We start from the raw sequence: 25660 nt of genomic DNA on the forward strand, positions 1-25660 counted from the left end.
AAAAAAAAACACCCGTCAAGTTTGTTGTGGGCTTCTTCTTAGACCATGACGCGTTTGGAACCCTCGTAGCTTTAGTTTTAAGTTTACGAATTTGGTTATCAAAAGTGCCACCTAAAGGTCACAAAGGTGCCACAAATGGTCCTACTTGAATAAAGATATTTTTGACTTTGGCTTTGACGGCACCATCACTTACCATCAGGTGAGATTGCAGTCGAGAGTGTTATAAAAAATATAATAAAAAGTTTTGACAATATCGTAACGGAACGCGAAATCGCTTAGCGCTACGTCTTTGCCGGCAGGGTGGTAACTAGCCACGGCAGACGCCTCACCAGACCAGACCTCTTCGAAAACCTGACAGGTTGTCAAAACCCTTTTATTTAGTCGGTAGATTTTTATCTAACACATCTAGAATTTGAGTTTTTCTGAACTAGTTATGTATATTGTTTTTTTTGGTTCTACATGTAAGCTTGACTGCAATCTCAATTAGTGGAAAGAGCCATTGCATTCTAAGATTGAAGTAGGCTGACCTGTTAAGTTTATGGCAGTTAAATTAAACCCATAAATAATCGGTTTCTACGCAGCATCACACGAAAATACTGTAATAATAGAAAGTTACTAATAGCCACGGCTGAAAACATCAGACGACACTAGATAAATACAGAAATTACACAATTCCTTAATTGCGCCTGCCGGCTTCCAGGGATCGAACTTGATACCTCCCACTTACACGGCTACAGCGCTCCGCCAGAGAAGACAATGGAAACAGACAGCTTTCACCTTCATTTAAATTAAATTAAATTAAAATTCATTTATTTCAGGCTTAACCCATAGGAATAGAAACAAAATATATAAAATAGCAGATAGTAAGGTAAAATAAAAATAAAAATGGATAATGAAAACAAAACAATGAAAAATTAAAATTAATACATTAAATTATAAAATAAAACAAAACAAAAGCTTTTTTCCAGATATTCTTCAATTGGCCACCGATCCGCACTGGGTGGTGGACTACGGCCTTGACCCCTTCTCATTGTAGGAGGAGGCCGCTAATGGGTTGATATAAAGATGATGATGATTCTTCAATTGAAGGTGAAAGCATTAAAATCCATCGAGTACATTTTTGGCGTTAGAGTTCCAAGGAGTGGAGAGACAAGATTAAACTTACGATATCAAAAGATTCTCAGGTATCGGCTAGTAGTACTCGGAATTTCGATATCCTACTTCTACGAGTATGTCCAAGGACGTCAATCAGGGGATGTGATGATGACGAGGATATTAAATAAAAAGACTGTAATAGTGATGAAACATTTAATTTTCATTTGAAATTATACCAAGTTGTAGTTACACGTCCGATACTGAGATTCAAATGAAACGTTAAACACAATTGTTGGTATATATTATACAAAATGTATAGGGACCATCCTGGCATGGGCCGCAATATATACACTTCAGAATTTATAAAACAAGTTAACATAATACACAAACCTTCTTCAAACGAGAAAATAAAATCAGGCAGGATGTCTACATAAATATAAAATTTTAAAAATCGAACTTTAGTTAAATCAGTTATATTATCCGCGCTGTTAAAGAATGGATTTATAAAAGTCCGAATGAGATAGCACGACATCTACCGAATGAATGAAAATTGTTAGGTATAAAAATAATGCTTTCGTTTTAAGAATATTGTGAAAAGGATAGCACCACTTTTAAACCAGCTTCAAGGATTCAAGGTTTACTTCTGAAGTGAAAACTATGCGTTATGCCAAGACATTCCCGACGACTTCTCCACTTGGTTAATCTAGAATCATCATATTGCCCTAATATAATTACCACTACCTATCTATGCCTTAAGTAGACAATACATTTATACAACTTAAATTAATGACAAGAAGACTATAACTCAATAATAATAATAATAATACACCGATAATAATTATTAGAAATTATTTGATTGTGCTAATAATATATAATGGGTACTACGGCAACCCGCTAAAATACTCGACTCGAGCTAGATATTAATTTGCTAGAATTTGGCTAAGATTACCCTGAGTACGCACAAGGTTGGACCGTCTACGCCGACTATGTTACCCCTATATCAATTCTCACGTTAAGTCTATTAAAGTTACAAAAATTTTAAACCATTCAACCGCGGCAGTCTTATGTCTAAATCCTCTCTAAATCTTAAATACTGTATAAGAGTTATCAAAAGTGAAGTTAAAAAATGAATAAGTTACACCCAGCCTTGTGCATACTCAACTAGAATATTATGTAAACGATAATTCCATCCACAGGCAATTCCTAAATTCTAACGCCACCGAGTCGACGTTTTAATTATTGCAATACATCCAGGCCGATGTGGACTTTAGCTCTTCGAAATAAGTGCTAGATTACAATAGCTGCGATAAAGGCTGCATTTCATTGGCCGATAGGCAGTGTGTACTTTAAACTAAGAAAGCTTAGCTGCGCGTTATGCTATTCAAAATCCATGTTAGACCGATCACCCCTAAATAAGTTTCAAAGTTTAGGCGTCCGTTACAGACGTTAGTTGATGAATATATCAGCTATCTAGTAACCACTGTTTTAAAGTATTTTGCTATCAGAGAGAAAATTTTATTAGGACTAGCGCATCTTACGCAGTGGGACAGTTTTATAAACTTTCACGAAGAAAATTGATTCAACACGTCCTTAATTCCCTATGCCCTTATTCACTTTGATACCTTTGACTGCAATTTTTGGCGTCACCTTCACAACCCTTGTTGAGGCTTGACTTGACACTTCAAGTTGACGTCACAAATGGAATTATCACCGTCATAGTGAAAAAGGGCCTCTTTTCATTTTTATGAAAACTCGCAGCACGCTTTCTAAATCTACCCAAGCAAATAATTGGAGTATAAAAACATTAATATTGGTGTTAAATATATTCGTAAGATTTTTTATCATTGTAACGCGATCTCGAACAGCTATGAATGACTTAATCAGGGTCAATCAACTATCATGCAACAGAGAACCTAACTACTGAAGCGACATTTAAAGTAACAGCTAAACTGCACTAGAATTTTTCAATAATCTGGTGAGAAATTAAGCACAGTGAATATAAGGATCAGGACCGTAATTTTTACCGTTGCACAACCTTATTTACAGCAGAATACACAATTGTAAGTAAATATCGTTTACTAAGATTTGGTCCTCATCCATAAACACTACCTAACTTAGAGAAACAATAAACGGATGCTACATTCCAAAAGTAGTATCCATCCCAACAATAGGCTACCCAGCACAGAAAATTGCATTTTTTGCAGACCTAGAAGTGGCCCTAAACTGCAATTTCAACTGAAGGTAAATGATGCAGTGTAATATGATAGCGGGCTAACCTGTTAGGTATACGGCGGTTATATTGACCCAGAAACCTACTTGGTAAATCGCTTGGCAGTACCTACAGTGGTATCTAGCAACAGCTGAAATCTCGCGTTAGACAAAACAGCAGATCTCAGTTAGCTGAATACTTACGCAGTGCAAACGCAGTGAAATTCCTGAAATTGTCCATTTGTGGATAAAGGTATCTTTTTGGACATGTATTTGTTAACGATTACACCCTGAGACGTCTGCAAACGTCAAATCTGTGAATCGACGACGGCTGACAGTAATACTCATCACCCGGCCATTATAGGGCTCGGATCTCTTCTCTACACTGGCCAACTGCGAATAGGTTTTGACAGATAGGTACTTGAAAATCTAGGTTCGTAATCAAAAATCCTCATTCATAAATAGCTGTTTGGAATCACGTCACGCTAGATACGAGCTAATATATAATTACATTATAATGGAACGGATGACGCACTAAAGCATTGAATGAGCACTAAGTTCAATGTGAACACATTCAAGTTGCCGGCTTGCACCTTGACGAGTTGCATGAATTCCAATACCTAGCGTCACAAGAGTGGACCTCTCAATATATTCATGGACGAATGAAATTAATGAATAAACCGTTTTGCAATTCATTTGTTTGTTAACTGACTGGCTATTTACCATTTTCAAAACTTTAAAGAAAGTCAGACTTTTCAAATATTTTTGGAGCTTTCAAAGGCTAGCCAGCCTTAGTATTGAGTAGTTTCATAGCTTTAGTTGCCTTTTTCATACAAATGCCTTGAAAAACGTTGAATGATACACTTGTGCTTTATTTATGAATCTCGGCATAAATTTCAAACTCCAGCTTAAAATATACGCCTGGATTTTAATAAAAAAGTTTGCGCAAATGTTTCATAACTGGCTATTCTTCATTTTAACATATAATAGAATTCGTTTATAACCAACTATATTTATATTTATCGCGATTATAATATCATAATAATATATCGTTCTTTGTTGGCCGGACATATTTTGTGTATAGCATATTACAGTCCACTCTTTTTTACATTTTCGAATTATAGCTCTCGTTAAACTATTTACAAATATATTAATTATATAATATTATTTAAAAAAATATTATAAAATCATAGACACGATGGCACTTGGTTGCGTTTTAAAAGGTCATAATGGGATAAAGTAGAATTTGAAAATAAATACATCTCTAGCAACAGTTGGGGAAGATTTTGACACATCGGAGACTAAATAGAAACATATCGATGATACAAGGGCATCGAAAATAATTGTTGGGATTTCGTAACGAAAATTGATGGTCTGACTCATTGGCATTAAATGCTACGCTAACTCCAAGTCATTCCCGTTCGAGCAGGTACAGTATGGTGAGTGGTATTGGAAGCTTTAGAAGTTATTAATGAAAGTACAAGAAAGGCCAATTTAAACCACTTAAAACAGCTTCAATAAGTAATCTGAGAGAAGGATTAAACTGGGTTATAACAAGTGAAATGTCAATTTCCCAAATCTTAAATATGGAATTCTTTATAAATATGGAATTCTTTACAAATATGTATTCCTATTGTAATAGAGTATATGCGGCGTAAATGTCGACCAAAATATTTATTCCAACAGATTGCCCAGCGCGCACTGCAGCTGGCTATGTTGGGAGTACTGAGGGACAAATACCGTAAACCGATAGCAGTAGATATATTTTTGGGTAAAGTGAAAAGAATTGTCTTTTGGTCCGCAGAGATAAAGAATGGTAGCGTAAGCCCAGCAATCTATTTCGGTAACCATATATTCCAATCGATAATGTTCAGAGGACATACATATTGTATATTCATAATATAATAATAATAATAATACTATATTTAATAAGGGAATGTATAAAAATTAGCTTCAACTATATCAATGTTAACTCCTCAACAATAAATACTATAAATCTTTGGTTTCATTTAGTCATTTGATTGTAAAAGTTTATTTTTCACGCTTGCTACGCGTTTTCTTTTCCACATAAGAACTGCGTCACAGCTCACGCTAAAGCTGATGCGTATTTCAAGATAAGCCGCGAGCAACGTATATTTTCGTCTTCTTTGTTTTGCAAATCAGCACATTGTACTATTGGAAATGGGTATTCTATATGTCATTTAAACTTCAACCCAACTTTATTACAATTTGTGACCTACATTTTGTTATTTATATATTGATAAATGTACATTTTTTTTTATTTTTAACGTCGATGCCTAAGAAAGAGTCAAAAGCACCAGAGCGTATGGCAGATCGCCCATTGACGGAAGCTTTTCTCTCTGGATAGTTACAACTACCTAGATATCGCCAAGAGCGTACCTTCTAAGAAAAATGAACGTGTGTGTTAGAAGTTAATAATGTAAGGTCATTCAGAAGCGCCCTGGGAGACATCTCTTCAGCGAATTCTCATTTCCAATTGTATATGAATAATACGTTGCAAGTGGCTCGGCTCGGTTCGGATCGGCTTTACACTACGGCGAAAGTGCACAAAGTCAGAATGTATACTACGACCCATAAGATAATAACAATGTCCATCAAATATAGTTCACAATATAACTTAATATGTGTAGGTATAGGTGCATCGTGTGATTTTCATGGATAAGGATATTTTAAAATGGTACTTTATGAAACTCTTTCAATAAATATTGGTTTAAGTTTAAGTTTCAAAGGTTTGTAGCAATCAGACCGTAGTTCTTCAAAGTTGGCACTTGTGACTTAAAGTGAGCTCGATTTGAAGGTAACTCTTCTTTATTTCGTCTATGAATGGTAAGTTTAGTACCCCTAGTTTAAGATTGCACCTCACGAGCGTAAATAGGATTTTAGTATCTACCGATGAATTATAATGGCAAGGTACAATAAACATAATTCTTAATTTTGAAAAACACCCGCGTAGAAAATTTTATAAAGAACCTACCACCTACAGGGCATTAACTACCTAGCGAGCTTCTCCAGACAACTACACATTTATGTATTTCAGAAAAGTAGTAGTTTCATGAACCCTCCTATAAGGCAAAGGAAGTGTGGGGTCGTTCCACACAACATCATGGATTCTAGAGTTGGCAACCGAACAATGAGCCTCCACTACGTTAGCCTTTAGGTCATTTTGATACATATCTAATTAAACAAAGGCATTACCATTAATAAAATATCCACGATATGAAAACAATGCTTCGAATCCCGTAACCCAGATGTGCATTTAAAACCAGAAAAATTAAGTCCATTTTTCTTTGATAGTGCATCTATACTTAAAATCCCATCGACGTTTCCAAGGATTGAAATCTAAAAATAAGGATACAGTTCTAAATACCGCTCAAACTATCCGTAAATATGTATTTATTTTTTACGGATTTGACGAACTTCTGGAATATGATATTTGTATTAAACTTAAAGCCAATTTGTGGTCATATGGTTTACTTAGTGGGAGTTCACATACTATATCAATGTCACACAGAATCAGCATTTCATACTAATTTTCTATCCGGAATAAAGAGTATACACATTTTCAATTCCCTAATTTTCTATGTACCTTTCATGCGTTCAGTCACACCTTTTAATCTTACTTCTACAATGTGATGAAATTAAATTAGTGATTCATTTACATTAATTTTGAAAGCACTACAAATATTTCACACTTGACAAAAATGCAATAGATATCACTTTTAATATCGAGAGCATACTTCGGCCACCAGAAATAAAATTAGTACGTAATGGACACCTTTACGGTCATCACTGACTTACGACGCACTGCTTAAGCACATCACACATACCGAATAGCCGATTCGGTGAACATTAAAGCGGATCTTAAGTTTCTTTTGGCCTTATTAGCATGGCTGTCACAGGAATCAAAAATGAGTTACATGTATGCTATAGCGTTCTCGATCTTTTTTTGTGGTGAGCGTATAGAAGCTGTGCTTGAGCCTTGCGGAGTTATTCAAGGACGACAATTATCTCAATGCTGATTGCCTATATCATTGGTCAATGACCTTCGACTGCATATGATGACCATTATTTCGTACCGATATTCTCATACATAAATAATTTATCTGTCGAAGATTTTTCGGAGGTTGTAATCACCGCATCGCAGTTACCCTTGCTTATGGGGCGATTCGCTCGTGGTTGCCAGCTCACTGCAGGTGGGCTAATTTGGGCAGAGCAGCGACGACTCTCACGCGGTCACTAAATTGAGGAGGTGGGGCTAGAACCGGCGCGGTTCCTTCCGCACCGGGTAATGGAGCCGGCTCTTCAGGGGGCGGGGGAAGTTCAGCTAGGGAAACGGCGGCTCGACCTCGTCTCCCAGGAGCTTTATCGATATCGACACCTAGTCTTTCTGCTGCCGATCTCCCCCTAGCGCCTCCTACGCTTCCTCGCAAAAGTGCAGCAGTTGCCCTCTTACGTGTTAAGGAATTATGCCGTTGCATAGGCGGTGGGGGAGTCGCTAAACTTTCTGAGGAGCTGTGAACAGGTTCGGTACTGATGACGTCATTGGAAGATTTTACTGTAACCGAAGCGCAGAAGGACACTTTGTCTCGTCTAGGTGGTCTTGCTTGGGCCTCTTGGTCTGACGAGACTCCAGACGACGAGTTGTCTCCGTCATCTCTTTCTACGCCGCCTAGTTCGTCGCCGCAGGATTTGGACGATTTCAAGCGAGTCCGGATCTTTTGAATCTCGTCCACGGAGAATGAATGCTGCATTGAGCTTGAACCAGTGCTGCTGCCGCTGAAATATATAAATCTTCGTTAGAATAATATGGGGAGTCTATATAAGTATTTTATATCGAATGTTTATGAAATCTCCTCGTGATAACTTGTAAGGGAAAAGCATTAGGTTAAAAGGTGACAATATTTTTCTGCGAAGCCGTGGGTGATTATCAGTAACATTACATACGTTAGGAAGAGTAAATAACATGGCGATCAACATAAAAAACCATAAAATGAACATTAAAACGAAAAAAGCCTTAAATAGGTAAAATAACAGAAACGTCAGTAATAAAAAGACATTGTTGATTTTCCATGGAATAGTAGAGATAAAGTTTTCATAATTATAACCTCTTTTATGGCTTATCTAATGCTGGTCTGATACCAAAACGGGTCTTTTATTTGGAGAGGGGTAAAGAAGTTAATTTCCCACATTAAACAGCTAATGACAATAAAAAAGTTGATGGCAACGTTAAGACAAACATTTTCCCAATGGACACGGACACAGCTTAACCCAAAATTTAATAGTTCACATAAATATACCTTTAGAATAACATGCAATCTTTTAAAATATTAATTGAACTCCGCATCGTCATTTTCATAAATTGTTGTATAAATTGGTACAATTCTGAAATCCGAATGTAAAGGTTAGAATGTTACACAAATATAAAAGCATTTATGCTTATAATATAACAGTAGACTTTTTTTATTGGAAAACTATGAGTCAGGCCCTCGAGCTTTAGGACGCCGCTTAACTTTGGTTTTAGTAGTTGGAATATCTTTTGATATATTCTCGATTGTAAGAAGAATCTTTAAAAGCTGTCGGGACCTTCCGTTTGGAAGTTTAGAATTTTAACCTTGGTCTGAACTGTCTATGGTATATATTCAAGAATATTATACTTGATTGTTCTTCAGTTCAATTTCATTCGTTCCAGCTCCTGGAAATAGATGGACAGCAAAACCAGAGAGTTGTAAGTTCACCAGCCCACGAGAATTCAATTTCACTCGAGCTCCGTAAAAGTAGAAATAGGTCTTGGTAATCTGAGACTGATTATGGCGGTCCAGTGTCCAGTTCAGGGCTAGAATTATTATAGGCTCACGTAATCAGGAAACCGAAGCCCAGATAAAAATGTGGTTTCTTATATTTTTTGTTTTACCAAGATAAAATATCCATACATAGAATGTAATACTGTTGCTTTATCAAGTTTGTTTATAGGTTGCCAACTATTAAAACATTTGCCACATATATTACCTGGTATTACTGTTGGCGCTGGTTTCCGCGACGGGTGCAGGCTCACTCTTAGGTTTGGGCGCCGTGTCGTCATCTGACTCTGACATGCTGTAGTCGGGTTCAGGGATTGGGGGCGCTGGGGTCGAGTTCTGGAATTGGTTTACCAAGTCAGAAGACATGCATATTGTCTATTTAAGTCCTTTTAGAGGTGAGGCAAATGAAATCGTGTATATAAATAGCGCTGGCAACAAACGGCACGGTGGTATGAATATAATACTAAACAATACTAAAAGGCCATTTACATAACACAAATGTAGGTAAACAATTCGCTAAGCTAAACTAACTCGACTTCGATTCGAGGTCGAATTCCACTCTACTTTTACCTTTTCTAATTTATGAGCGTTTTAAGCAATAAAAATATCAATTGTTTTGATACTAAAATATCACTTGATTTAACTGTCAACTTTGAGTTCTTCACTGTTCTCAAAGGTGTATGGAGTCCAACAATTCGCACTGGGCCAGGGTAGTGGACTACGGCCTTAGCCCCTTCTCATTGTGGGAGGAGACTAGTGCCCTGTTGTGGGCCGGTAAAGGTTTGATATGTTGATGATGAAAGCAAGTGAAGAACCCACCTGCCGCAAAAATCCTTTGTGTAGGTTTATAGGCTGTGCGTACTGATGTGACGCATCATCCGCAGAGTGCGCTCGCGCCGGCCCGGACCACGAGCGTAGCGGACCCGCTTTGCGCAACTGAGGAGTAACATAAATAAATATAAAATGTCTTTAATTCCGTCTAACTTCTAAAAATAAAATTTGGACTCTTGGAAACTATAGGCCTGCCAATCCATGCCCCAATTAAATCGGTTGCTGCCACAGCTGAATGCTTAGATCACATAAAAGAGTGTTGGTTAAAATAGACTATTTTGCATCTTTGACAGATTTTAAGCACAATAGAAAAAGATGATCGTATTTCTTAATTGGATCTTTCGTACTTTAGAAACGTGAAATAAGCGTGAAATACGTCGAATTTCTTGTAGAATAACAATTGTCAGGCCGTCTTAAGATGATATTCGGTTTTGAGGCTTGTACTAACTATTGCTATTGATGTATCGAGCTCCTTGCATAATCACCTAAATCCTAATTGTTATCTTCGGATCAAATTGAATTTAGAATGATATGAATCCAAGAAGAGAAAAATAGAATCTTTTACAAAGTCTGTAAACTACGCGCAAAGAAAGAAAGCGAAATCATCGTCGTCGTCAAATTCTCGCGTCTAAACAATAACAACACAAGAATGTAAATAAAAAAGTAGGACATTAACATTAACACAAAACTTAATTACCTATGAAGGACATAATAAAAACAAAATAACAAATCTAAGCACGAGGTAAAGAATAATAAAAAAAAATAAGAAAAAGACAAAAGCACAGGTGTCACCTGTAGTTTTATCTTTTTGTGTTTGGGTGCAAAGGCGAACTTATCAATTAAAGTAATCTCTTACAGGCAACCTAAGCGTAGGAAGCAATCAGTAAAACGGACAGTGGACAGTAAAGATGTAGCTTATTTTTAAATTAGGAGAAATACGTACCGTATGTTCGTTGTTATTGGCGGAGCGGTAGGCGACGGCGGCGAGATCCCGCGGCGACGCATACAACTTGGCTGCAGCGGCGGGCCGGAACGACGACGCCGGGGCGTCTGGGGGCGGCGGCGGGGCTTCCGCAGGTGGTGGACCTCGTTGTGAACCTGCAGTTATCAATAATAAATTTGATTCTACACAAAGAAGAACGTACAGAACCAAACCAAACCAATTGTGTCCAAAACAGTAAAAACACCCCACGCACGTCTCACTTCAGACCCGTGTAACGTTGCTAGTACACCAACTTTCCCATTTTCCTCATTTTATGTTAAAAGTTTAGAAAATTAGAGGTAAAATAATTACTGTCAACTGCTAAATGGAATGAAGTGATTAACCACCTGTTCGAGACACACTAATAAAGTTTAGTCGTTTTTGATTCTTTAATATTAGTCGTAAACACGGTTAGTGTGTGTACTTAAATCTGTGATTCTAGCATAATCAAGAGAAATTAGTCACTTAAAATGAGTCCTATACTGGATGTTAAAAAAGGGTTCTTTATGGAAGTACTGTTTGGTAGTTACCATGTACGTCTTCACTAGATCGCGTCCTCGGTGGGTGTGTAGCGAGCTCGACTGCCAAGTCAGGCGTCGAGTGAAAGTCGCGTCGAAGGGAGCCTGAAGATTTGCTCCAGAACTGAAATACAAAAATATTAAAAGGTTAAAACCAAGAGAAAATTTCTAATGTCTATAATTTATAAAATTCGATGTAACAGAAATAAAAAAAATATGTCAAAAAAATAGGTATCTTAATAGAAATTTATGTCTTATTCTTGTTTTTTCTCACGAAAGTGGAATTCTGGAAATTATCTTTTCTTATTAACACGGTACAGTTAGAATATTCTATGCACATTCCATAAACCAGTCTGTATAAATCTGATGTTTAATGTGTTGTCAATACATATTTATTTTCTAACAATTAAGTCTTCGTCAAAATCTACCGAAATACAACTTACTTTCCCCTTATTCCGTTTCATCTCCGCCACGGACGCATACACTTTTCCTGGGGGTCTAGCGGGCGAACAAGGCGGTGAGGGTCCCGCACCACTTTGGAAAGCTGATCGCGTCATCATGGCGCCAATACTGCTCCTGTATAAAATAGCGTTTTCCTAGTAAAACTTCGTTAAGGAAGGTTAGGGTATAATTAATTGAAAATAAAAAAACGGGTGGAATATTTTGGTAAGCATTTATAAAGATTTATTGCTGATGTAGCGGTCTCCACATTATCAAACTAGATGGCGCCACAAAGATTCTGCATCGCGCTAGCGAAGTGTTCCCAAATTTAACCATATATACAATTTCCAAAGATGAATAGTAGGACCTCGGCCCCGAGCAAGGTCACCCGCTCGGAGGAAGATCTTCCTATTGTTACGGTCGAGCGTATCACCATAGCTCCCGTACACTGACCTTGACGTGTCTGACTTTTAAATAGACACCATACACAATTTTAGTTCGCAAAAACTGCGTTCCTTGTTATTCCTGGCTTTAGCGCCATCTGCAGGTTTTTCTGCAATCTGTGGTCCATTGTATCGCGAGGAATTAAAATATTGGCGCTATAGCACGTTATAATTAATTGTTCATATAACTATGATAATGTCTATCTAAATTTTTTAGTGGCTTTCTGGAAATCTTCCTCAAAGTTAAAAGTGTTGTGCCAAATTTTAAATGGATTGTGCAAACAAAAATAAAAGCACACTAACGTGTTATCCGCATCCGCTTGTCTCTGGAACAGCTCTTCGAGTTCGGCAGCTGTAATGCGTCCGGAAACGGGCCGCGCGCGTATCGACGCAGTTCGAGGCGCTACCGGCGTACCAGACATGGGTGTACCACCTAATAACAAAATGTTTGGAAGGTTTTATATCAATACCAGCTGTTACCATTATTATTCGTCCCAAGGTTGGCTGGTAGAAAACGCTTTAGCATAAATTCCGCCTTTTGTAAACAATTTTTTTTTGGTGGTGTAAATAAATATATAAAATTGGTTGCTTAGTTAGGGCGTAAAGGAAGGATAAACAAACAAAAACACTTTTTTTGTTACTAATAAGTAAGGATCTATTTATTTACAGTTCTATAAAGCGTGTTTAGCCTTTCCTCAAACTTAAATTTATGAGAACTTCTCAAATCTGTCTCGTTTCTGTTCACATTAAGTTTGACTGAGCATAGTTCCGTCCACGCCTTAGATCTCAAGATTCTTACTTCAGGACTTGACTTACTATTACTGTTACCGTGTAACTGCACTGATTCAGCAGACGACGACTTGCCAGCTACGCTTAAAGGTTCACAGCTTTCTTCCTTTTCACCTCCATTTTCTGTGAATACACATTTTAAACAGTATTAGACTAATATACTGCATCTAGACTTTCATATATACTCGTATATAGGTTATATCGTCACCGGTCTATTCATGTCAAATGTCAGCGGTCCTTTACAGGAGTGAAAAGGAAAGTGATATTTATATGCTTTAAGCCAACCTAACCTGGATAGCAGCTTCATTTTTGTGCCTTTTGGAGTAGAGACTTTGGGACCGTGGGGTCCGGAGGCAAGAGCCCTTTTCAAAGAATTATCGAAAAGGGTTATCGAGTCTACCGGTGATTCTAGAGCGGGCAGTTACCTTGGCCAACGAATTAGTTTGGCCATTCAAAGGGGCAATGCTGCCTCTTAGGAATTGTGCCTCGCTGCGGTGGTTTCGAGGACGTTTTAGATATTATTTAGTTTTAAATAGTTTATTTTAGGTTATATTTATAAAACAATTATTAAAGGTTAAGTTTAAACCAACCCAAAAATTAAAATTAAAAAATTCTCTGCCTTTTTTTTTTTATTTATCAGAAACGTCTTGATATACCAATTTGAAATTTAGAATAAAATAAAAACGTAGAATAAAATGTTCATCGTCTCTTATTTCTATTAAAATTTCAAGCCTCTATTTAATAATAATTTTCTCTGGTCTGGGGTGAGGCTTTGGCCGTTTCCAGTTACCACCCTACCGACAAAGACCTGCCGCTAAGTAATTAGTGTTCCAGTGTGATATCGCGTTAAAATCGAATAGGGGTACGACTACCATACTCCCTTAGGTTAGCCCGCTACCATCTTAACTGTAACTTGTAGTGGAATAAAAAAAAGGGATAAAGAGAGACAATATTTGTTTATAAATAAATAGACATTTATATTTTAGTTTATAAATAAATGACAGGTAGAATAGATTTATTAATATGCATTTGAAAATATTATGTTGTAATAAGATCTTATTTGGGCAATGGAGTGCGTAGTGAGTCGTGAGTAGTTATTTGAGAGGAGTTAGACATACCTAACCCAGCAACCATTGATTTAGCTCTAGCGCGGCCCACGCTCAGTGTGGTGCGAGGGTCGCGACGAGGCGGTGCGGGCGCTGGGCTGCGACCTGTGCATAATATTGTGCACAATTTATTTCTGTGCAATTTAGCTGTTAGTCTACGATAATTAATATGATAAGTAGAATACTGAACTTAAAAGAAAGAGTGTCCGCTTTTTAATTATAATTACTTATAGTTATAACGAAACAAAAATCGTTTCGTTATAAGTTTATACACAAAATGCGCAATAGATTAAAACAAAATCACTTAAAATTATTTTTCTTCATGTTTTAGTATTCATTTGACGAGTCACTTGACAATTTAAACTGAACTTATTCTAATTTTATATATCGCATAAGTATAAATCTGTGAGAGCTGTTTAGTTTTTTTATTGGCGAAGTAACAAAACAGATATCTGAATTCAAATTCTTATTTTATGCGGACACTTTTTTACAGATGTATACTATTTATGGTATATCAATTCAGTTAGTATCTAGTCAATTATGACATAGAATTGCATTAGGTACTGTGCGGAATGTGTAATAATTAAATGCTGTAAAATAATAAGTCATATTTAATAACAAAGAATGGATAATGTGCAGATGTATATTGTTAATTTTAATTACTGTTGAATTAATTGCAGAATTACGATGCACTAGTACATACCGCCAGCGGTTTTTCTGGGCAAGGTTGCGGCGTACGGTCTTCCTGAACTTGACAGCTGATTTTGGGATTTACTCGTCGGCACAGTGCAGGTGTTGTTTTCATTGCTAACTGTAGTCACAAGAAATAATTAAATTAATATACCAACCAACAAATATATATGTACAAATAATTAAGCTGAAGTTTTTTTATATTACTTTGTTTCGATATAAACTGAAGAAAATATGTCAAACTAGTATAATAATAATTAGTCTATACAAGTAACGTTTTCTTAAGATTTTAAAATGAACTTATAAACTTAAACTATTAATTGTTGATTTTTCTGTCACCAAATTGTCATTATAAAGAAAAGTGCTTATAACTCAGTAGATAGGACTTCGGCTTTACTATCGGGGGGCCGAGTACGAATCCCAGCACGCACTTCTAACTTTTCTAAGTTGTGTGTTTTAAAAAAAAAATCTAATGCTTCAACGGTTAAAGAACCCTGCCCACCGTGAGGAAATCTGCATGCCCCTCTCGGGCAAGCAGGTTTCTTTACGATGTTCTCCATAATGTACTCAAGGGTATGTGGAGTACACAAATCCGCACTGGGTCAGTGTGGTACGGCCGTAACCCCTTCTAGTTGTGGGAGGAGACTCTCCTCCGACAATTAGAAGGGGTTACGGCCGTGCGGGGTTACGGGTCTCCTCAGGGGACCCGTGCCTTGTAGCGGGCCGCTGATGGGTTGATATGATGATGATGATCGACATTTCACACAACCACCGTTCAGTGCCGTGTGGTGACGGCAGATTAAAATATACTTAGTAGTCACCTACCCAGTGGCGGTACTACCATAGAAGCCGAAAAGCCAGGCTTTCATTATCGAAATTTCTAATCATAACTCGCGTGTGGACTATAATTGTAGTGTTTTTCAAAAATTCAAAAAGTGAGTTGATGTTTGTCATTTGGCACATCAAGAACTGCCTTATATAGGCCATATGATGAGTCCAATTAGTCCTATATGTAACTGGGCTTGCTCTTATTCAATACCCTAGGAACGCCACTGCACCTACCCTCCTCTTACAGCGGGTGTCGCGCGAAGCGACTTAGGGAATATAACAGATAGCGGACAGCAGCGTCCCGTGCACTACTACCATCTACTGAAAATACTTTTCCTTCTGTACAGCGATGGGCAAACCCTGTGTTTGGACAGGCCATTAGGATCGTTACAGGCTGTGTGTGATGAGGATTGAAGTTTTTGTATAAATATATCTAAACATCAGTTCTTAGGCATGCGTTCTACTTAGGTTATAAGTTTATGGGCGTAGTTAAGACGTCGCTTGCTCGGTTAAATCAAAATCTATAATCATAATCTTATTTAGTAAGGCTGAAGTTTGGCTCTTAGAGCCTTTAACGGATGTGTCATCTGAGTATACTATTAAATTCCAAAACGTTACTTTATTGAATTCTTAAAGGCCAACTAAAACGCGCATACTGAATCATGCATACGAGATAACTTACTATGGCTGTGCAGGGAGACGACCGTCATCGAGACAAGCGCGCCGGAACTACGTATGAGCTCTACGACATGCTCGTGCGATGCAGCCGACACGTCTTCACCGTTGATCTGCAAATATTGTTTAATGGTTTAATAAACAGAATAATCTACTTCTCAAAACACAATCTTTACCATCTAACTCTTAAAACACGTAAGATGTTTCGGTAAAATAAAAAAATTTAGGTTAAACACACCGCTATTAGAAAGTCTCCTTTTTTCAGCCCCGCGCGGTCAGCAACGCCACCTGCGTCCACATCGTCAAGGTACTGCAACGCTGGACATCGCTCTGAAGGTCGTAACTCCATTAGAGGTGATGACGCCTTGGCACCGCGAAGAACAAAGCCGAAACCTCGCCGCGCCCTATGTAGTACTACAGTTCTAGTTTCCATATTACCATATCTGTAAGTAAATGTTTATTTTTATCACATGTTCCGCTAGTTTTATATAAATTTAGTAATTTGAGGACAATGATCTGAGTTTTGAGCGAAAGCTAGTTTTAAGCTCCGTCTATTATATTGTTTTTGTGCATGACTATCAAACCGTTATCCCTAATAAAATAAATAAAACAAAAAAGCTTGCTTCGGAAAGTTGTAATGCTCTCTCCAAAGCACGACTGGAGTGGTCAAGTTGTGGTTAAATAAGATTTTTGCACGCTTCATAAGCGAAGACGTGGGTATTACTGTCAGTTTACGCACACCGAGTGATTCTCCAACTTAAAATGTCACATTTTTATTCTTCATTGCTTTAATAAGTGAATATAAATAGACAAATGTTAAGAAAAAACTGTATTTTTAACACTCATGATATTTTTAAATCTCTTTTTATTATTTAAACTAATTAAAAAATTGTTTAAAAAAGTTCTGTCTTGGACGTCCGTGTGTCTGTATGTGCGGATCCCGTATTTTGTGGTCACGATAACGAGCGAACTGTTCACTTATGGGCATGGTACCTAAAATGCTGGCGCTATTGCCACTTTGAATTGCTATACTTAGCCGTTGACTTAATAAGCGCCAGCTCTTGGGTCACCAGACGTAAGGACCAATTTTTAGGACACGATGTTAATAAAATTTGACCATGAGCCCCAGAGTCAGCAAAAACGTAGTCATTACAAATAAGCAACTTTTCTATGGAACTCAATCATATATCTCTCATCGTTAAGGGAGCCTTATTTTTCGTCGACCGTTTTTTCTTCCACATTGTAGATTCGACTGCCATTCAATGTACGAATATATAAGTGAAAGAATTTGCTGCGATTGCCGGAGAGTCGCAGGTTCAAATCCTGTTGGTTCCGAAAATTTTTATATGCATTTTAAATTAATGAAATTAAAATATGTTTGTAATTTTAATGTCTAAGTGTACCTTCCGCATTTAATAAATAGTGTTTGAGTAACTGACCGGAAGCTTAATGACTTCAGGCTTAAAACACTATTACACATTAAACTCCTAAAGATTTCCTTTGATAAGCACATGTTTCTTTTCCTTGCAGCATTAAATTCGCAGCTGTTTTACTATAACGTACGTCATAATTCGTGAAACTAAAGCCTGTTTGAGTTAAAGTATAATTCGCGACTGATCCGAGGTACAGACGAAGAATGCAGATAAATTAATGTTTGTAAATCTAATGTTTTGTTTGTACTTATTGAATGAGTTGTTGTTTTGTTAATGAGATGCCGATAGTCTAAACAATCTATTCTTCGCTCTATAACCTGTAAGTAAACTGTAAATCTTTTTTTAAATTTAATTTAATTAAAATGTTTGTTTTTTTATTTGTGTCAGCTATAATCTAAGAATTACCACAAAGCGAACATTTGGGGTTATTTAAGAGGTATACAAATTCCAGTGCGTTCTTTGGGAGTCTAAATGCTCTTGGGCGGCGCTAATTACTTCCGACAGCAAAGATGAGGTCTCCGATTTCTAACCTCATCCAGATGTGGGTTTTATCCACGGTCACAGGGACGTATGAACAAAAGAACCTAGTCTAAAAACCGAAACTGTCTTCATCAACAATCAGACCTCTCCCCCCCCAGCACAGTCTCAAACTACTACCGAAGCTTTTTTTCGAACACTTACGATTTCTTTATCCTGGGAGCTGTCGCACTGTAAGTTTTGCTTAGCGCCATTTCTCGCCTGCCAGTCACTCGGGAATGATGGATTGGTCCTGATGATAGCACCTGGAAATAATGAGAAACTTGACATCGCTATCTTCATCATCATCACAATTTCAACCCATTACCGGGCACTAAAGGACGTGTCTCCCCCACAATAAGAAGGGGTTAAGGTTGTCATCCACCACTCTGGTCCATTGCGGATTGGTGGACGCTCTTCAATTCATTTGAAATTAAGTTAATTCATGTAGGCCTAACATAAGCTTTAATACCGTTTCGAACCGGCAGTGGTAGAATCGCTAAAACAGAATTTGTCGACACACTCTTTAATAAATATTTTTAATCAAGGCTTGTCTTTTTATTATGTGCCAGTGGGAGCGCTGTATATTCCCACTGGTGCATGCAGCATTTTCTAGGTTGTGCCACACATAACATACGTGGTGTCGGTGATATTGTTGTGTGGCGCAATTTAAAAATAAATTATTCTTTCCTTCTTCTTAGTTTTCCTACTCTAATCAACCTCCACGATTTCTGACTCGAACTATTTTCGGTCATTCATTATTGCTTTGTTTATTTATGTCCTATAGATGGGCATAGGCCACCTCTGTTATAAAAGACGAAGAATATTGTTGGAGAGAGGGCTTAAGAACGTTGTTCCAACGTGGAATTGCAGGTGGATAATATGTTAGACTGAAGACTAACCTTATTTTCTGATGCGCGTAAGTGCCTCAGCTAACTGAGAGTGAAACTCACCTGGTGCAGATGAGCGTTCTGCCGAAGCCGCACCTCCTGAACGCAGTGTGTGGGGAACAGCCCACTGGCGCCACTGCCTCGCACTGAACCCTCGAGAAACCCGTCGTCTGTCGCGCCGGTTACTGCACAGAAGCGGACGCATTGTTTTCCCATTCCCGACAGAGCTTGGGTCTCCTCGTAGAATGAGAAGGTTTAGGCCGTTACTAGTTCACCACGCTGGCCAAGTGCGGATTGGTAGATTAACACGTCTGTTGGTCGTGTGGAGGCGTCCCTCCGAACAAATTATGGATAACTCTTAGGCATGCCTTTATTATTCCTCCAGCATGTTTTTAATCTATATAAATAACTACGAAAAGATATAAGTTCTGGGGACCAAACTCAGCTCTTCGAGGGAAGCCAAACTCTTACCCACTATTTTTTGTGAAATGCGCGCGCATTTGCTTGCTAAACGACTTTGCGATTGGCACGTGCGGTAACGGTTTTAAGGTAGTTTGAACGTTTCCTGAAGTAGTGAACAGCTTTAACTGATGGCGAGTTTTTAATAAAGCAAGTGTCTTAAACTTTATTGCACATGTTAAAACAGTGTTTATAAAATAAGATCTGTGTTTATTAGTCGATTAATTTCCACAAATAGGTAAATATGATCGATGGTTTTAATGACATTACATGTTCAATCGCTTTGAATTAATATTGTTAGTCAAAACTCGAATTAGTAAGTCCTACCCACAATTTTTCAAGTAACGGCGGTGCAATCAATGTAAATACAGTAAAAAATGGTAGTTAGTAAAGTAGTTCTTATCAGACTTATTTTCTAGGCACATGCCTCTTCCCTTACTAAACAAATCTTGTTTAGTGTAATAGATCTCATGACGCTTTCACGCGGGTCGTCAGGTAACAGTACGAAAAGGCAATTAGGTATAACTATTAGAATTAAAAATAGCCGGGGCTGCGAAAAATCCCCGCGGTTTTTCAGCTACCACGCATCCCCAAAAAATACCTCGCGGTTACTCACAGTATTCATACCCATGCTGGGTACAATTTTTAAAAGGACAAAAAAATATACCCAGATTTTACTATGCGAGGATCTATATATGATTGCTTTGCTTATTCCTTCAGCGCAGGCTAGCTCTTTTAGCAAAAATATGTGATGTTTTTTTAGTATCAGACAATAGTGAACCATCGCATCAACTGTTCGCATGGCACGCAAGAAATACGGCCTAAAAAGTGCCGCCCTGAAAATCTAAATTGTCACTGAAGTTACCTTCGATGATGTCTCCCTGGTTGAGCCGAAGATGCCCGTGGGCCGCAGCAGCAGGCAGCGGTTCGTAAGGTGTCAGACACACCACTGTCGCGGCGGTCTGCAGCGAGCACGTGGTGGTGTCAGAGTTGCTGGTGCCGACACCCGACGAGTCAGAGATGATGTCGCTTGTGTCACCCGCGCTCTTATCTGTACACATCGCCAGCCCCAACCCGTCAGTACAGCCGTTGGACCGTTGGACACAAAACGATCTTGACTTTCACCCCTTGATTGCGGTTTCAAAACGTTCATCCATTATTACAATTTAACGTTTATTAATTATTGAATTTATATTCACGTTATATTATTTATCCTAACGACTTGTAACCAGAACGATTAGACCCGAAATCTGTTATTCAAGTATAATTGCAATGAATTATGTTCCTACAGTAGTATGATCTACTAATAGTACCTAGTAGTAGACAACATGGGCGCCATATAAAGCATGATAACAAAGTTCACTTAGCCGTTTAAGATCGGTTAAACTGATCCTTAACAAACATACACAAACTTTTAACCGAGATTAAAACGCTAATTTAGCTAAATAATTTTTATAACGTTCTTATATTTCTTGTTCTCGAGTGCCATAGATAGTATAAATTTTTGTTTAGTATTGTTTAAACTCTTTTTTTTATATCACTTCATGCTGATACGCCGTGTAAAATGTACTCAAGATTACCTGATGCACAGCGCAATGTGCACAATGTGTAAATATTTTCAAAATAACTTTTAGTCACTGTAAGTGTATTTAAACATTGTTATTTCTAAAACAAAAACTCAAAAATTAGGGTCACACAAGGAGCAAAAAACATCCCTACGCAAGAAAATCAGAAGTGGGATAGTTCAAAAATGTTCCGTAAAGGTATGAAGCGAACAAGCGGAACATGGAAACATCTAGAATTAATTACATTTACACAGAACATGCAACGATGGTGTGACTTGTGGTGTCGGTGCATGGTGATGGTTGTTGGTCGCACGGACACGTGTACAGTGCTCGCTGCTCATTACTTTGAATTTAGTAGAAGTAGTTATATACCTTTGTGATCTATGGAATATTATTTTTTGTCACACGACTCACTTAACGAAGGAATCCTGTCTTTAATAGGGTGGGGTTGTTGCTTTTCAATGTAACTTTGAGAGTTTAAGGTCAATTTTATGTCATTTGTTTTAGAAGTACTTAAATGTAATTAATTAATTAATTAAATTAAAGTAATTAATTTTACTATAGCAAATCTTTATGAAATAAGATTGAAATGGATTTTATTTATATTTTCTAATAAAAATTCAAGTAGATTTTTCCAAGTTTAGTTTATTGTGAAAGTTAAATTGAATTTATTCAAGTTGACCATGACTTAGTTTACCTAAAGATCAACCTACAATAAGTGACAGGCAACGTCTTTACATTATGACAATTAAGCTTAATTTGCTATCTTAATACGTCTTTACATCTTAATTTGGTAGTATAAGGGCTATGTTTTGGTTTTAATGTCCAACGTTCGATTAATTTCAAGATTCAGTCAGGTGTCATTCGATGCCTATTGGATGCCAACAAAACCCTCTATTTTTTAAACATGCTCCCGTCTGAAGAGCTAAAGCTACTTCTACTATATTCATTGTTCTGAGGCTCAGTGGGTGGTACTTCGGAGCTTATTTACCTTTGCGGTTAAGTTTTACCTGTTAATATGCTCGCATCGTCTTCGTGACTCGGATGGGACGCGTCACTGATACTTGATGAGGCGGACGAGAATGGTCTTTCGAGGCTGCAGGGGGAGTTCGTTGACCCTTGCGGCCTTCGCAATATGGCGTCGAGTTCAGCGGGAATCCTCGTGGAGGAGGCAAGAGACGACCTGTCCCCGGCGTTCCACCAGCCTCCCCAGGCAGCTGATCGTCTCTTCGGGTTGTATCGAGGCGGCCCGCGGAACGGCACTGCAATCGTTTCGTTACCAACCGAACAAACTAATAGTAAAACAAACCGTGCGGGAAAGGAAAAAAGAAAAGAAAGATAATTTGTTTGTTCCTCTGTGGTGATACAAACAAAATGGGAAGGAAGGCCTTCAAGGACTTGAATCCATGGCCGTAAAATAAATTTAAAAAAAAACACAACTAGTTTTTTTTTTGTCAGCCTACAATGAAAATTTGTGTTTAAGTTAAGAACGCATTTTTAATTTATAATGTAACATTGACATATGTCAGCGACGTTGTCATCTAACTCTATGTATTTAAACGGACTGCAAAACGTAAACTGCAAACTCTAATAATTTAAAGCTTTGGTATCGAAGCGAAACATTCGTAGAGAGCGTTAAGATCATTGTGGCGTGGCATATAAATTTTAAATTACACCGCGCGGTTTTGTCTGGTTGTACCAGAATAGTTATATCAAATTAGGCTAGACACTCATTGTATGAACATTATAACTTGGAAATTATGTTAATTAGCATAAATTTACTGCTCAGTTTAAGAGAATTAGTTCAGTAAACTTATTGAGAAATATGGTGTGGGAACAATAAAATTTCATTGATCATTTCATTATTTCTATTCATATCGATTTTGTTAGAAATTAAAAAAAAATCGTAGTCTGCAAAATTAGTCGTCTGTTGTGGTATCACTATAGTCGTAAAAATTTAATAGGCCCGTTTTAACATTTGTGCAAGACCATAGAATGTAACTTGGAATGAAACTGAAAGAAACAATAAAATAAAAATCAATTACATACAGTGTTTTAAAAAATACGTAAATTTTTTTGCGACGTTAAATAATATGAAAGAATATATCGCGAGTATTCTTTTTGCGCTTACTTTATCGTAGCATGCAATTTATAATTGTTGCGAAACGTTCCGAAAACAGTTACGTTCTTAGTCTTTTTTTTTTTTATACTAGAGCTGTAACCATTTTACTGAATATCGAAATTAAATATTGTGTAGTAATCTTTACTGCAAAGAATGAGCTTGGTTCTCAAAATGGGTTCTAAATAATGAGTCTGGGTTGATGTATCTGACCAAACGGCACATGACGTCCCCGCGCGCACTGCGCAGTTTTTCGTTCCTCATCTTGTAAAGTTGACTGTGCGCTCGTTTAAGTTTGATATATATTGTTTACTATTACGTTAACTATGGCTCTTCTATTTTGGACATTAATTTAAACATAGTGATTTGACTCGATTTTTGTGTTTGTTGTTATATAGTACTAACTCTGTTTCAACATGTTGAAAAGTGGACGTATAATCAACAGCCAGTCACGCGTATTGGTTGTGAAGTTAAAGGAATACTTTGAACGAACGAACACTTTACAATACATAATAATATCAATCAAGTACTGATAAAAACTTGAATTGATTTATCGTGAGTATCGAGTCCCGAGTCTTATGGTCCATAACTAGTTACGTCGCGATGACAAATGTCAAAACGGGCCTATTACATTTTTACGACTATAGTTAAAATTATTAGTTAGCCGACAAAAAAGAAAATAGCGCGATATCCTTTCCAACAAAGTATTATTATTTTTTGTAGCACCACTCGAAACGAGATTAAGTACAGTCCCCTTAAACTATTTGCACAATACTAGACGTACCGCGATCAACGCCTTTTTCATTACTGTATCCTTTAGTACGAACATCTCGAAAACTTTAATGGTTTCCGCGAGTCCGATATTGTAATGTCACAGTAAAATGAACTTAGAACTCCTTGTTTCGTCGTCGTTATTGAGGAACCGACATCGAATTTAGTTTTCGTAAAGTATAAACCCCTGACCAGGGGTATTAAATTTATTTATTTTAAACCACTTATTTTTGTTTATTTAAAAAATAAAGAGTCAATATATTTGTTCACCCAATTCCTATTTGAATTCAGTATGAAAAATTCGCTGCGTACAAAAAGACTGATGTGCGATCAGCATTTTTTGCTGACACTCAAATAGAAAGACACTAATGATAGCAATTTGTGACGTGAAACCTGACAGTTCTTCCATGAAGATGTGTCATATTGGACGTCATAAAGAACATTTCACTCGTACTTACGATTTAAATGTCGTAGATAATCAACGCCTCTCCGCAATCATCATTATATGACGTGCATTGTATACCAAGTGACGTCACAGTTTTTTTTAATACTTAGATAATATTATATACCATGTCAAAATAAGTTATATTCCCCCTAAATAAGGAATAAAATTATACAAAAATATACGGAAACACAAAATAAACGTGCCATAAACACAAATATTAAAATACATATAACGGAATAATTTGAAAATATAACTGAAATAGGTATAGGTTTTATTGATTAAATACACCTGTATACATATAATGGGTTGTGTGGAGCAAATTGTGTGTTATGTTATCAATTGTTGATTCCCAAAAGTTATGTCATACAACGTAAAGTATATTACTAAATATTAAATTACAACCATCACCATTATGATAATAAGCAATGGAATAGAAACTTAACTTTAAGAGTTTGATAGAGTTAGTATGGATGGTCTCATGCAATAGTTATTGACGCTATGCTATATTAAAAATAATACATACAAAATAAATAAATCAGTTACACTCTATATGATAAGATATTAAGCATTTCCGTATAAGTCTTAAACTGGTGATTAAAATGAACGTCTGCACCAAATGAGCGAACTGTTCTCCGTTATCAGTAGCATAAAACAATTTTGTGAACGGTTTTCACTAAAAAACCGAATTGTTCCTAAAAAAACGTTTCAAGCGTCTTAAATTTACCATAGAGACTGAGACCAGTCACTTAACAGAGCCTTAGCAATTAATTAATGATTAAACGGTTTAGTTGAATATTTTATCAATCCATTTAACAACTCCTTAGTTTTATTATGCTAATAAAATTAAGAATCCCATTTGGCACAGACATTTAACAGAAATAGTCTATTATTTATGCATGAAATTATATTTTTATCAAGCGGCAGCCGCATGCAAAGTTAACAGTCCGTACTCACCAACTTCCTCCGATTTGTAATTCTTTATCACCTCCGCCAGTTCTAAATTCCCAGCTATTACTGCAACCTGCAAATTTTATAAT

At 37.1% G+C, this 25660-nt stretch overlaps 1 protein-coding gene across 7 annotated transcripts in view; it reads right to left on the minus strand.

The window, feature by feature from the left end:
- Positions 1 to 1294: 1294 nt before the first annotated feature.
- The window catches only part of LOC120624094 (SH3 and multiple ankyrin repeat domains protein 3), a 194556-nt gene continuing 170190 nt past the window's right edge, over positions 1295 to 25660 (minus strand). Inside the window, exons 8-25 of one of the 7 annotated variants that reach the window (XM_039890445.1) lie at positions 25578 to 25644; positions 22299 to 22550; positions 20589 to 20774; positions 19328 to 19449; positions 18540 to 18640; positions 16664 to 16868; positions 16433 to 16538; positions 14936 to 15043; positions 14245 to 14337; positions 13154 to 13249; positions 12641 to 12770; positions 11897 to 12029; positions 11466 to 11577; positions 10897 to 11051; positions 9942 to 10058; positions 9331 to 9458; positions 8622 to 8706; positions 8044 to 8100 (exon numbers count right to left, since the gene is read on the minus strand). In XM_039890445.1, coding sequence (XP_039746379.1) covers positions 8652 to 8706; positions 9331 to 9458; positions 9942 to 10058; positions 10897 to 11051; positions 11466 to 11577; positions 11897 to 12029; positions 12641 to 12770; positions 13154 to 13249; positions 14245 to 14337; positions 14936 to 15043; positions 16433 to 16538; positions 16664 to 16868; positions 18540 to 18640; positions 19328 to 19449; positions 20589 to 20774; positions 22299 to 22550; positions 25578 to 25644 — 2166 coding nt within the window. In that variant the 3' untranslated portion in view covers positions 8044 to 8100; positions 8622 to 8651. Of the gene's footprint in view, positions 8101 to 8621; positions 8707 to 9330; positions 9459 to 9941; positions 10059 to 10896; positions 11052 to 11465; positions 11578 to 11896; positions 12030 to 12640; positions 12771 to 13153; positions 13250 to 14244; positions 14338 to 14935; positions 15044 to 16432; positions 16539 to 16663; positions 16869 to 18539; positions 18641 to 19327; positions 19450 to 20588; positions 20775 to 22298; positions 22551 to 25577; positions 25645 to 25660 lie in introns of all 7 variants that reach the window. The other 6 variants (XM_039890439.1, XM_039890441.1, XM_039890440.1 and 3 more) reach the window with 6 other exon arrangements.

Source organism: Pararge aegeria, chromosome 5 (genome assembly GCF_905163445.1).
Source record: "Pararge aegeria chromosome 5, ilParAegt1.1, whole genome shotgun sequence".
NCBI lineage: Eukaryota > Metazoa > Arthropoda > Insecta > Lepidoptera > Nymphalidae > Pararge > Pararge aegeria.